Source organism: Chiroxiphia lanceolata, chromosome 15, assembly GCF_009829145.1.
Source record: "Chiroxiphia lanceolata isolate bChiLan1 chromosome 15, bChiLan1.pri, whole genome shotgun sequence".
Lineage (NCBI taxonomy): Eukaryota > Metazoa > Chordata > Aves > Passeriformes > Pipridae > Chiroxiphia > Chiroxiphia lanceolata.
This window is the reverse complement of record NC_045651.1, coordinates 11,896,292-11,909,494: the sequence shown is the minus strand read 5'-3', so window position 1 is coordinate 11,909,494 and position 13,203 is coordinate 11,896,292. Positions and strand designations below refer to the sequence as shown.

The window sequence follows — 13,203 nt, the reverse complement described above, 5'->3', positions numbered from 1 at the left end:
GTCTGAGTGAAGATGACAGAATCACAGAATTATTAGGCTTGGAAGCGACCTCTGGAGATCCAGTCCACTCCCACTGCCAAGGCAGGGTCATCTGCAGCAGGTGACACAAGAATGAATGCATCTAGGTGGGTTTGGAATGTCTCCAAAGAGGGAGACTCCATGCCCTCCCTGGGCAGCTGTTCCAGTGCTCTGCCACCCTCAGTGTAAAGAAGTTCTTGTATTGAGGTGAAACTCCTTGTGTTTTCGTTTATGGCCATTGCTTCTCCTGCTGTCGCTGGGCTCCACCAAGAAAGAGCCTGGCACCTTTCCCTTCACACCCCGAGAGACTCCCCCCTCAGTCTTCTCTAGGCTAAAGAGGCCCAGCTCCCGCAGTCTCTCCTCATCAGAGAGATGCTCCGGACCCCTCACCAGCTTCATGGCCTCTGCTGGACCCTCTCCAGTAGCTCCTTTTCTTTCTTGCACTACTGCCAAAACTAACCCCCAGAACTGCTCCTCCTCTTGACCCGCTTCCCCTTTTGAGTCAGCAATCCTTTAGGGTGGTCGCTCTTTAGTCTTCCTCACGCTGCCCTTTTCTTGAACTCTTACTTTTGGCACATCATCAAGCCCTCTAGAACCAGTGTCCATGCCCCTTTGAAACAGCGTGGGACCACGAGGACAGTTTTGACTAGTTTGCTAGCTTCATGTTCCTTTTACCACTTCCACTTGCCAGAAGAAAGACACCCCTCAATCTTTTGAGAAGTTCCTGTCTGTCGAGAAACCCCCCGACCTTTTACGTAGCTTAAGCTACACTAAGAAGCTACATAGCCTAAGCTGTATGGTTCTGTGCGGCTACAGCACTGACACAAAGGATGCCGAATGAACGAACCTGTGGCACCCCCAGAGCTCCCACAACTCCCCGCCCGGCCGGCCCTCACCCCGCGGGGCCGCTCCGCCCTCAGGGCCTTGCGCGGCAGCGGCCCCTGGCGGCGGCCGCGGGCGGTGCCGCCCCCGCAGCCCGGCCATGGAGGAGGACGAGGCGGGCGCGGAGCCGCGGGGTCCCCCCGGGCGCCGCCGCTCGCCGAGCCCCGGCCGCCTGGACGTGAGTTCCAGCCGCTTCGACCCGCTGCTGGCGCTCTACTCGCCCCGCACGCCGCTGCCCTTCCCCGCCGCGCCCTGCTTCAACAACCTCGCCGAGTACGAGAGCTTCCAGCGCGGCCTGCGCCGCCCGCGCGGCCGCCGCGCCGCCCCCGCCCGCCGCGCCGCGCCCGCCGCCCGCGGGGCCCGCCGGGGCCCGGCCGCCGCCGACCCCGAGCGCATCCAGCGGCTCCGCAGCCTCATGGTGAACGCGGGCCCCGAGCAGGACGCGGCCGAGGGAGGAGCGGCGGCGCCGCGGCGGCGGCGGGCACCGCGCAATGTCCTCACCAGGATGCCCCGTAAGGGAGCGCGGCCCCGGAGGGGGGGCTAGCGGCGCTGGGGCGGGCGCTGGAGCCGGGGCTGGGTGCCGTGGGAGGGAGCGGCACGGTGGGGTCCGGGGGGATGGCGAGGGGGGCTGAGGTGGGTCGGGGGATGCGGCTGTGCCCGGAGTGCAGTTGGGATGGAGTTTGGGGAGTTTGGAGGTGAGAAGAGAGCGGTGGCTGGAGGAAGCGGTTGGGTGGCAGCGGGGCGTGGGTGGGTGACAGCGGGGGGATGATGGCGTTCGGTCGGAAATGGTACTTGGGTGGTGAGACTCTGGCACAGGTTGCCCAGGGAAGTTGTGGCTGTCCCATCCCTGGAGACGTTCAAGGCCGGGTTGGATGGAGCTCTGAGCAACCTGGTCTAGTGGAACGTGTCCCTGCCCACAGCAGAGGGGTTGGAACGAGATGATCTTCAAGGTTCCTTTCCAACCCAAACCACTCTGTGATTCTATGAAATGGTGTGCAGGAATGAGGAACAGCATTTCACAGAGCTGCTCCCGCAGAAATGACACTGACTTTGTTGTGGTCGTGTCCTGTCTGACTTGGTGTGGTGATGTCTGTTATTTGGTTAGTGACATACATCCGCTTGGTTTTAAGGGGAAAAGGGATGAGAAACTGCTGGACTTTCAAAAGTACTATTTTAGACCAGGAATCAGATTTGAGTCCGTGCAGCTTATAGTTAAATCATAACCACAGGGTGAGTCTGTAACACACTGCTGTTACTTGGTTACTAACCATACATCCTGTGGGCATAAATACAGCACTGGCGTTTCTGTTAACATGATGGCAGAACAGTGGATTGAGGTGGGAGGCAGCTCTGATGTTGCTAAATTCATCAGTTGTGATGATGATACAAGTTTCTCGGTATAAATGTATGTGTGCAGTTGTGGTAATACCCCCTAAACATTAAGGGGTTCCACTTCTGCACCTACACTGAGGATCAAATGGCATTGCTATCAAATGAGATGTAACTTTAGTGCTCTTAATTAAAAATACTGGGGATTTTTTTGAATCAGTATCTCTTCACCACTATCACCTTAATGTTCTTTACATAAAAAGACAAAGCCTAAAATGTTCAATTCTACCCAAAGCAGAACTTTTTTCTTTCTTAGACACCAAAACACAATGTATTCATTGCTATATATTATTAACCTGGTACTTAAGAGCATCAGGATGATGCACAGACAGATTTAGCTGCATGCAGAGCCTGGTCATTACAGCCCCTGGTGCTTGCAGAAGAGGTGTGTTCCAAAAATAAATTCCTTGCATTGGAAGGAATTTGCATTGTATATTTTTTCTGAGATGTCAGGTTGTTTAGAGGGTTTTGGATGATGTGTTCTGCCCTTTTGATCAGGTGAAGCTGGAGGTTTGCCATGGAGAAGCCAGAACCTTACACAGCAAGGAAAAGTGGGCAGTCTAGGTTTGGTAGAGCTGTATAGTGTTTTCCAGGGTGCTGACAGGCAGAGGCATAGTTGGAAATAAGGATTGTATTTGGATTTTTATAAAAAGGTGTAGATAAAATTTATATGTAAAGGGAATATTGGAATTTAAAATTAAAAAAAAAATTCTAAATTTTAAATTACTATGCAAATTCTCAGGGTTGGTTAGAAAAAGTGCTGTTAACTGATTAAAAACATCAATCTGATGTTGTGGTGGTGTCATCTCTGGTTCCCAGGGTGGATCTGTGAATTCAGAACATAAGTTTATCATCAGTTCAGCTGAAGGAGGCACAGAGACTCAAAAAAAGACCCTCATAAGCAAAGCTGGGAGGTGCTGAGATAGCTTATGCTCTGTGTGAAACCAATTTCCTCCAGTTATCCTGCTGGAGGGGGCTGGCAAGAGGACAATGGATCTCAAAAAAGAAACGTGATTAGGTTAATTCAGAAGAAACTGCTTTAGATTTCCCTGCTGTGGCTGTGAATTACCCTGCAGCCCAATCCTGCAGATCAGCTGTCATACAGTAACTTTACACTCACAGGAAGCATCTTCCACTGTGCAAATCAAACCTTGAATACAGAGTCCCTAAAGCACAAGGTGAGAGATCATCTCTGACTCACATATTTTATTAATACGAAGAACTGTGTGAGATTTTAGACCAAGTCTTTTCCCTGACTCTCAGTAGGAATTTTACAGCAACCCTGAGGCTGTGTTTGCTCAGGCAAATGGGTACCTGTGATTTATCACTGTGATGGCTTCATCTTAGCGTGGGTGGAAGTTGTAAAGTAAGTAAGATTTACCCTCTAGATAACTTACAGTTGCAAAGATTTCTAGTGTGCAGATGAGACTTGTGTGTGCCAAGTAAGGCATGTGTTGTACTGAATTCCTTCAGTTTTGCCCTGGCTAAAAGTGGTTTAACATAGTTTTATTGCTGGGTGCTGCTTAGAGTCGTCGTATTCCTCTGCCAAAGATTTGTATGTCTTTGAAGGATGTTCAGTTGGCTGCTGAAATTTGAAGTGAAACAACACATTTTCGTCAATTTAAAGTGGTCTGGTTTAGTTGGTTGAAGGATTTTGAGTCATTGTTTCAGAAATCTCATAAAGGAAAGGAACACATCTGATACAATCCTTTATTCACAGATCGTAATTAATCCAGGGTAGCCTTAACAAGGCATTTGTCTTTTCTGGGAAACTAACTCTGCCCCCATGAGCTTTCTGTTCCCTCTGAACCACTTTTATTTACAATTAGCATTACTTAGCATCAATTTGAAATGTAGCAAAAAGATTTTCAGCTAAGGCTGATTCGACTGTGGGTTATGTAAAGCAAAACCTTCATGTTTTATGAAGTCTTGGCTGTCCCCACCATAAGAAGAATTTTGGTGGTCTGGTAATTGCAGCCACAGTGTGTTACAGTGCTCTGGGGCTCCTCGTTCCTTTTGCTGTGAAGACAAGTGTCGTGCCAAGATGTGCCGTATTTGTACATGGAGTAGATTTCTACATTAATTTTTTTCTCTCTCTCTGTGTATATAGTTACAAGATAATGTAGTGATAGAACAAGGGGGAATGGCATAAAACTGGAATACAGTAGGGTTAGATTAGATATTAGTAAGAAATTCTTTGCTGTGAGAGTGGAGAGGCCCTGGCACAGGTTGCCCAGAGAAGCTGTGGCTGCCCCATCCCTGGGAGTGTTCAAGGCCAGGTTGGATGGAGCTCTGAGCAACCTGGGAGAGTGGAAGGTGTCCCTGCCCACAGCAGGAGAGTTGAAACTGGATGATCTTTAAGGTCCCTTCCAATTCAAACCATTCTATGATTCTGTTCTATGGTTCTTTATATTTTGTTGAAGGCTGGTGACATTCTCTTTCTGCTTTAGTCCATGAAGGCAGCCCTCTGGGGGAACTTCATCGCTGTGTCCGAGATGGTGTCAAAATCAATGTTCACATCCGCACTTTCAAAGGGCTTCGTGGAGTCTGCACAGGGTTTCTGGTTGCATTTGACAAATTCTGGAATATGGTAATTATTGTTCCAGCTCTTGATTTATAATTGTTATATTGAAAACTTGAAATTTGCAACAGGTTTAAGCAGACGACATTCCGAGAGGATTAATGTGGTATTGTGGTGCACAAACTAATTTGCTCTGGCACTGAGTGCTGGGTTTCAGATGTAAGTGGTGCTTGGTGTTGGGCTGGTCCATCTGGGAGGTGCCCAACCATTTTAGAGAGGGTTTAGATGAGAGAGAAGCTTTGAAGAGTTCCCAGCATCTTCAAAGAATTCATGATTGTGGAATATAAGGAATATCAGAAGCTTCCAAAGGTTTCTCTGCAAAACCCAATCTTTTTGTAGTGATTGTTGCTTCATTGTGTTCTTTCACTAACATCACTGGGCTGTCAGTGACAAAAGCTTTTCTGTGCTCTACCCCATGAACATCTTAAAGACAGTGGATGGAAAAGGAGCAATTAAATATTTGTGAGCCTGGAGCTGTGAAAAGTTTGGAAATGGGGAGGTGGGAAGGATTTTGCAGGCAAGGCTCAGAAAGGTTTTGCAAGTAATGCAGAATGGATGCAACGCTTTGCTGCTGCTTTTATACCTCAGTACAATTTAGATGATTAACAAACCAGCTCCAAAGCACAGTTTGTTCTTTGGAGAGATGGATTTTCTCTCAGATAGAACATAATTTCATTATGCTTTGACACAGAGCTGGTCCAAACCTGCTTAATGTCTTCTTTTAATTTTGACCTTTCCGTTTCTTTTCTCTTCTTCCAGGCCCTGACAGACGTGGATGAGACTTACAGGAAACCAGTAATGGGCAAAGCTTTCTATGCAGAACCTCAGCTCACACTGACCCGAGTAGGTGACCATCTCCAGTTTTCTTGTTTTAATTAGTATCTCCTTTTTCAAAGTAGTAAAAGGGGAGCATTGATTGGAAAACTATATTTACATTTGAAATATTTTACCTCCTTTTGTTACAGATGACTATAAAATGACTTGAACTGAGGGGAAAAAAATAACCCAAAATGTTTTCTGACCTTTTTGAAAGTACTTTGGCCGTAGTTCAGTGCTCCTTAAGTTCCACTTTAGGGTCCCTGTTATTCAGAACATAGTTGCTGCCACTGCTTAGTTCAGTATGCTCTCTGGTTTTGATTTATTTGTTCTGTGTGCTTTTTGCACCTGTGACTGATCAGGTCCATGTTTGTCCTGCCAGGGAATGTGGCAGAGCATCCCTCTGGTACAGCTGTTCATGGAGCCACAGTCTGTGTCTGCAGCCAGTGAAACAACACGGCTGTTTGGTCTCTTAAGCTTCTAGCCTGGGTACTGTGGAGCCCAAGATTCTTGCTCCAAAGCAAGACACACTCTACGATCCAGCTGCAGAGTTGTTTACCAAGTTGAGAACTGAAGAGATGATAAATGAACTTCTGAACAATGAAGGGAAAAAAAATGTGACAGGGCTGTGCCCGTTGTATGGCAACAGCTCTGGACCTTTTTGAACATCAGAGAAGCATCACAAAAACATTTAAACAGTTTCATTGTGAGGAGTTTGCTTTCAAATTCCTGCCATTTAAATCTGTTTTCTGATAGATCCCACCCTTCCTTTTTTAAAGATTAGTTAAAAATAATCAAGTTGTCATTGTTCCTTTAGCCCACTCTCACAGGGATTGGCTTTCCATCCTGTTGCTGGGATGAGACAGGCTAACCAAGAATCCTTCTCATTTGTCAGTGTTTCATAAAAGCTTGCCTGCTGCCAGAGTAAAAGCAGTTTCTTTCCCAGTTTCAGCACCATGTATTCTTAGATTAATGAGTTCATGCAGTGCTTTGGATCTGCTGCTGTAGCTTTTATTATTTTTCTGTTGTTTGTGATCTGCTCACCTCCCAGAATACCCACACAGCAACTTTTAGTTTGCTTTGGGGAACACAAAAGGTCCCTCATTTTTTCAGTGTGCACCCTTTGCTAATGGAGACCCCTTATCTTAGGCATTCATGACACAAGGGTATCTCTAACACTGACAGCATTACAAGAGCACTGGGAAAATGAGCTCATGGAGCAACTTGGTGTCTCTCTGTTGCTCTTGACCAAAGTTAAATGCTACCACACAGCAGGGTTGCCCCCAAATTAAATTCCCTGGTGCTCACATAAAGACACTCATGACTGTGCAAGAGATCCATTCACCTTGTGTCACTGTTTGACTTGGGTAAGAAAACATTGTCTTTATTGGTGGTGAAGATTTTTCAATGATTGTGTCTTGTGAACTCTGATTTAGGATCATACACACGAATACCACGTGTGGAACAAGCAGCCTCTCTTGTTTTATGAATGTGGTCATAGACACAAATATCCTTTTCCAGCTGTTTGACAGACTCAAACTTCAGGAGTCCTCGGGGAAGAAGGGAGCTGACTCAAAGACTGTCTCAGAGGAGCTGGCCCTGACAAGTGACTCTCAGACACTGGGATCAAAAGTTGGGTCAGGACGAGGGAGAGCAGAAGAGGAGCCTGAGAGGCAGAAACACTCGGGCAGAGCTGGAGAAAAGAAGACGCCAGGTGACAGTTTGGTTGCCAGAGGTGAAGCTGATGTGGGCAGCAGGACTGCCCACACAGAGGGTGCCAGTGCTGGTGGCACCCGTGCACGAAGCCAGTCCCGGAGGAGAAGGCGGCCCAAAGTGGATTATCAACAGGTGTTCACACGGCACATAAACCAGATTTTTATTCGAGGAGAGAATGTCTTGCTTGTCCATTTAGCACATTGACTTGGCTGAGCTTTGGTCAGTGTATTTGTTTGATAGCATGACTTGCTGCTGCAGCTCCCATTGCTATTTAAAGTTGTCATCGAGTTTGATGGTACCATGGCTGGTTTCCCATTGCCATAACAAGGTAGGGGAAATAATTGTAAGTAGAGCATCCTGAGCTTGATGCCAGAGCAGCTTCCTTAGATCCCTGTTGGGGGTTTCAGGACAAGGTCAGCAATGGAGTTGTTTCTGTGATATGAGGGAGGTAAGCACAGATCCCAGTGCTCCTTAAAAAGAAGCTAAATGGAGAGAGTTGGAAGAGAATTTTGGTGTAATCTGTTATAGGAGCTACTTGTGGCACATGTTTAAGGAGCTTAAGATAAGATCTCCACCTGCAATGAATCAGAAATGCTCTTTTGCACGTTCTGAGAAATCTCAAGAGGAGATTGCTAATGAAACCAATAGTTTATCTGCTGCTGTTACATGGGTGTCCTCTTTTCCAGACATAATTCTGAGAGTCATTTTGAAACAGTTTGTAAAAAGATGGAGTGACATACTGCTGATGGCTATTGCCCTGTGTGATAGAAAACCTCTTAATTGAAAACTGCTCGTCTAATGTGAGTGATGACAGGACTGTAATTTGTTTTCCATATCAAAGCTTGGGCTTCTCTTTGTAGTGCTGTGCTTTGGCCCTGTGTCACCAGCAAGCAGGTGATGTAGCTGATCCAGGGCCCTCCATATTTGGGGTTTATCTGTGAATGCTGTGGATGCAGATGGAAAATTGTACTGTTACATTTCATCCATATACTACTTAGTGTAATAGTGAAGCTGGCAAAGGTGTAGGGTTTTTCTCAGATGTGTTTGTGCTGAGCACACTTGTACTGTATCTAAGAGCCTTTCAAGCTCTCTATTGAAACTAGAGGTGCTGTGTCTCCAGCAATTCCCATGGAGCAGAAATCTTCATGGGTCTTCCCTGTCCATGTGAATGATGCATCATCTAATTCCAGTTGAACTGAGCTTCAGAGGTGTGGCTGAAAATGTTTTGAAGTATAAAAGTCAAAGTCAACTCATCAATGTTTTATTTTAACAAGACTATTAAAGCCAGGGTTCTGCAGATATAAACTGATTTCCAAGAGAGTCATGTAGAGAAGTTTCAGGGTAAATGAAGCTGTTACATTATCTAGTCTATTCACTTCATTGTCCAAGGACAGTAGAATTCATGCTGCTATTCCTGTATTCATCTCAACTGCCTTGTGCTTTGCAGCAGCTCCATGTGTTTAGGATGAAGTTGGGAAATTGCTTTATATCAGTCTTGTATTGCATATAGGGGTTATAAGTTCTCAAACTGAGTGACTGTTCTGTGGGTGGCGTAGATGTCTGCTGCTGCAAATGCAGCATTCTGCTTGCTTGTCGTTAGGGGGATGTCTGGTGTTTGGGTGAATCACAGAAATCATTTAGCAGGAGTTCCTGGACACACAAAACAGCTGGTTTTGCCTCTGGGGGAGCCTGAAGCTTCTGTCAACATTTCATGTGACAGGGGGCTTGGACAGCTGATGAGCTGAGCCAGTGAGCTGCAAACCCTAGTTCAGCCTGGGACAGAAGTGCTTCAATAAGAATAAAAAGTACTGTTGAGGCAAAACAGTTTCATCAAGAGCAAAAAAGAAAAGAAAAAAGTGAAATACTATCTACAGCTTCTTATTATACATTGCTTTATTGTAATCCCTTCCCACTATGAGCTGAGACCACTGAAAATATTCTTCTCTTAGAGGTCTTGTTTCCTCTCCTGTGCTGTTCTTGTTTGTGTTCCTGTGCTCTGCAGTTTTTCCCTTTTTTTCTTCCCCCTTTCTCCTGTCAGTACTTTGTCTCTTCAGGATGTTCTAAACCCTGGTTTATGAAGACTGTTCTTGTATTCATCCCTAGTTGTTCTGGCTTTCTGAACCATTCCTGGTTGGCTTTTTGTGTGGTTCCCAACTAACCAGAACCCTCACAAATTACTAGAAACATGTGAAGCTAGAAACAAGGTGCTTATTTCTGCTCCTGACTTCCCAGCAGCTTTTATTGCAAGTGAATATTTTCTTCGTTCTGTTTTTGATTGTGGGGTTTTTTCCCCCTCTCTTTTCTGGCAGCTTTGTTTTTATTTCAGCTCCTTAGGATGACTCCTCTCTGCCTTTTCCATTCATGCCAGAGGCTGCTGGTTTTGACTTCTCCTCTTTCCTTCATATTTGCCCAAAGGATGTCAGACTACCCTCAGGCCTGTGTACTACGACATCTAATTGAATTCTTGCTTTTCTTTACCTCATGTTCTTAATTCTGTTTGTCTGCTTTGTATTGCCTTGTGCATTAAACAGGGTACAACTGCCATGAATATTCTTGTGGCTGTCCAGCCCTCTTTCCTTGTTGATTGACACTTCCCCAAGTTCTCAGTTGCTACTGGAAGTCTCAGTGTTTCCTTTTATCAGAAGGTTTTCTCTGAAACCTTGCAGGTGTTTGTTGCTTCACATCTACAAGTTCCTTTGTTTGCATTTTATGAAAAATACTGGTGCTTAGACTTGCATTTGTGCCTTGATTTTTGTATCATCCCTAACCTGTTCTTCCAGAATCATCACCTTGGTCAGCAAACCTGGTTAAAAACTATAGTTTCTCTACTTTTTTTGCACTACCTCATTACTAAAATGTTCCTCCTCTTATCTGTGAAGTTGGTTAAAATTCTCTCTTCCAATTTAGATTCTATGGTTTATTTGTTGGTTCTTTGTTTGTTTCCTACTTTCCTGTCCACCTTTCTCCTTATTTCCAAGCTGCTTCCTAAATACAGCTGCCTCTTCTACAACTTCAGATCTTCCAAAATGTCTTCCTTTTCCCACTTTTTCTGGCATTAAAGCGCATTATTAAAACGGTATTTTATGGATTTTGTCTCTTTCAAGCATCATGATTGTGATTAAGCAAGTGATCCTGTATGTGTGTTGTCACTTGCATGTTTAAAACTTTAAATAATGTTGCTCTTTAAATAAAATTGAATGTCATGTTCTGAAATGCATTCTTCTACCTCACCTAAGTATTCACATAAATCTGTTCCAAAAAAAAAAAAAAAAGAAAACAACCCTTGGAAACAAATGAGCTTTGTTTTTGTTGTTGTTTTTTTTTTTCCCTGGGTTTTTCTGTCCATGTTTTTTTTTCCAAACTTATGTTTCCAAACAAATGTTTGTTCAAAAAGCTGTCTGCTCCCAGCCTTCCCTCTCTTGGTTGCAGTGTCACAAAGATGCTGCGAGCAAAGACACACCAAAGGAATGAGGAGTAGGAGCAGGAGGCAGTCCTAGGAGACACAAAGATGTGTGAGAGCAAAAAAGGTTTGGGCAGATGTGAAGAACCTCTGAAAAGGATCCACCGGTTCCCTGTCCCATATTTCTAGGACTTTGCTCATCCTGGTGCTTAGTGGTGTTTCCTAAAGTCTGTTTGTGGTGAGGTACCGAATTATAGGGAGCAGTTTTCTGAACTAATTTTGAAGGAGTGTTGGGATAATTTGAGAAACTTTTCGGATAATTTCTAAAACAGCAGACAAATCCAAAACTTGTGAAATGTGGCGATGCCAGGTGCAGAAATGATGTAATGCCATGGTCTTGGAACGTGGTGTCACAGAGATATCTCATGGTGTCATGGTGTATCTTTCCATTCCCAACACAGTCCAGCAGGGAGCCAAGTCTCAGTTTTAAGAGTGGCAGTTTTATTTGTACAGTGAAGTGTTTTTGCCCATTTTTACCTAACACTTCTTAACCAGGGCTGTGGTAGTAGAAGAGGTAAGGCCGAGGGGAAAAAAGGAGCTTGGAAAAAAGTGTGGTTTTAGTTCCTTCTCTCAGCTGACTTGTCCAGCTTGTTAATTGCCTGGAGTTTTTTTCCTGATCTAGAGAGGTACTTAGCACGTCCTCCCCAGGTGATTAATGAATTAATCAGTGAGTGCTGTTTCCCATCTGCTTCTTGTCCTTCAGTTTTTGGATTCGTGGTTTCTTTTGCAGCTTTCCCTCAGCAGGGCAAGATCTCACCAGGAATAAACCTGACTGCCTGCTGATTTTCCCCCCTCCCTAGGAATGTTAACCCACCTAGTTTTGAATCCAGATAGCCTTTGCCTATTCTTGATTTTCATAATGTTCTCTTCACACTTCTGGAATTATTTGGTCAGAAGAATTATTTGTCTTGGATAATGGTACTTTTGGAAGTAAAATGAAAAATTTTTGAAAAATAATTTTGTTACTTATTTTCCTTCCCACAGTGCTAGGTTTTCCTTGTTTGCTGTTGCAGCCACCCACTTGCATCTGTGAATCACTGTGGGTGAAGAGGTGTCCAGGAAAAGAGAGGCAGAGAAAAAAAGGTGTCTAATTTTTATTGAATTTGACATTCTGTCCAACAAGCTGCCTACACTCACCCTTTCTGTTTCTCACTGCCACTGACCTAAATGACACAGGTGGGAAATGACTTCATCCAGGGTCTTGAAGGAAAATGGAGAAGCAGCAGGGACAGCAAACTGAGCTTTTGAAGATGTTTATCTCCAGGTGAACTTCCCATCTCTGATTAAACAAATCAGTTATAACTACCAAATTACACTGCAAGCTATGCCACTGGATAAAACTGGAAGGCACAGTATTGCACCTTTTCAGGAGTGATGCAGTGATTCCTTCAGCCAGGCAAGCTCTTCCCTGAGAAGCTGCTGAGGCATAGGCCAGTGTCTGCAGAGCATAACTGCAAAATACTGCCAATTACTATGAAGATTTTTGTCTCCTGCCTGCACAGCCAAGTGCAAAACAAATGCTGAGGTCTGCATCATCTGCAGCCCAGAACTATTTCAGTTCATGCTTTTGCTTCTTGACATTGGCTTAAAAATTTGAGGTGTGTACTATAGCAATCCTAGGACAGCCTTCGTTATAACATTATGAAAAGCTATTACTTACTAGAAATAGTATTGGAAAACTAGAGTATTACAGAATTTGTGGAATTCTTATTGTAATTAAGATATTGCAAACCAGGAAAGGCTGAGAGAATTAAGATTCTCTCAGCTGAGACAATTAGGGATGACCTAATTGCAGCCTTCCAGCACCTGAAGGGAGCCAACAAGAAGGATGGAGAGAGACTATTTACAAGAGTATGTAGTGACAGGACAAGGGGGAATGGCTTCAAATTGACAGAGAGTAGGGTTAGATTACATATTGGGAAGAAATTCTTTTCTGTGAGGGCAGTGAGACACTGGCACAAGTTGCCCAGAACAGCTCTGGATGCCCCACCCCTGGAAGTGTTCAAGGCCAGATTGGATGGGGCTTGGAGAAACCTGGTCTAGTGGAAGGTGTCCCTGCCCATGGCAAGATGGAATGAGATGTTCTTTTAGGTCCCTTCCAACCCAAACCATTCTGTGATTCTGTGAAATGTGGAGAAAACTGTTATCCTTTGCTGCTGTCTTTTTTACTTATTAGTAGCAGAACAAACTAAGCCCTTTGGGAAAGGGTAGGCAAGGCAGTCTGATGGTCCTCCTCTGGGTAGGCACTGCAGGATTGGTGCACTTGATGGAGACTTTTCTTGATGGAAAAAAAAAAGGTGTGTAATTTCCTGTAAGTATAACACATACCTCTCTGTACATT

At 44.8% G+C, this 13,203-nt stretch overlaps 1 protein-coding gene across 2 annotated transcripts; it reads left to right on the top strand.

The window, feature by feature from the left end:
- The first annotated feature begins 1,000 nt into the window (after positions 1-1,000).
- LSM11 (LSM11, U7 small nuclear RNA associated) lies at positions 1,001-12,732 on the top strand. 2 transcript variants are annotated; one of them, XR_004359724.1, is made up of 5 exons: positions 1,001-1,412; positions 4,740-4,879; positions 5,630-5,713; positions 7,208-11,376; positions 11,847-12,732. XR_004359724.1 is itself a non-coding variant. In XM_032702713.1 (4 exons), exons 1-4 carry the CDS (start codon positions 1,001-1,003, stop codon positions 7,604-7,606), a joined length of 1,035 nt encoding a protein of 344 aa, XP_032558604.1. In that variant the 3' UTR covers positions 7,607-11,819. The 2 variants fall into 2 exon arrangements, 1 of the variants encoding a protein (XP_032558604.1); XM_032702713.1 differs by lacking the exon at positions 11,847-12,732 and having other exon boundaries at positions 7,208-11,819.
- Positions 12,733-13,203: the final 471 nt, after the last annotated feature.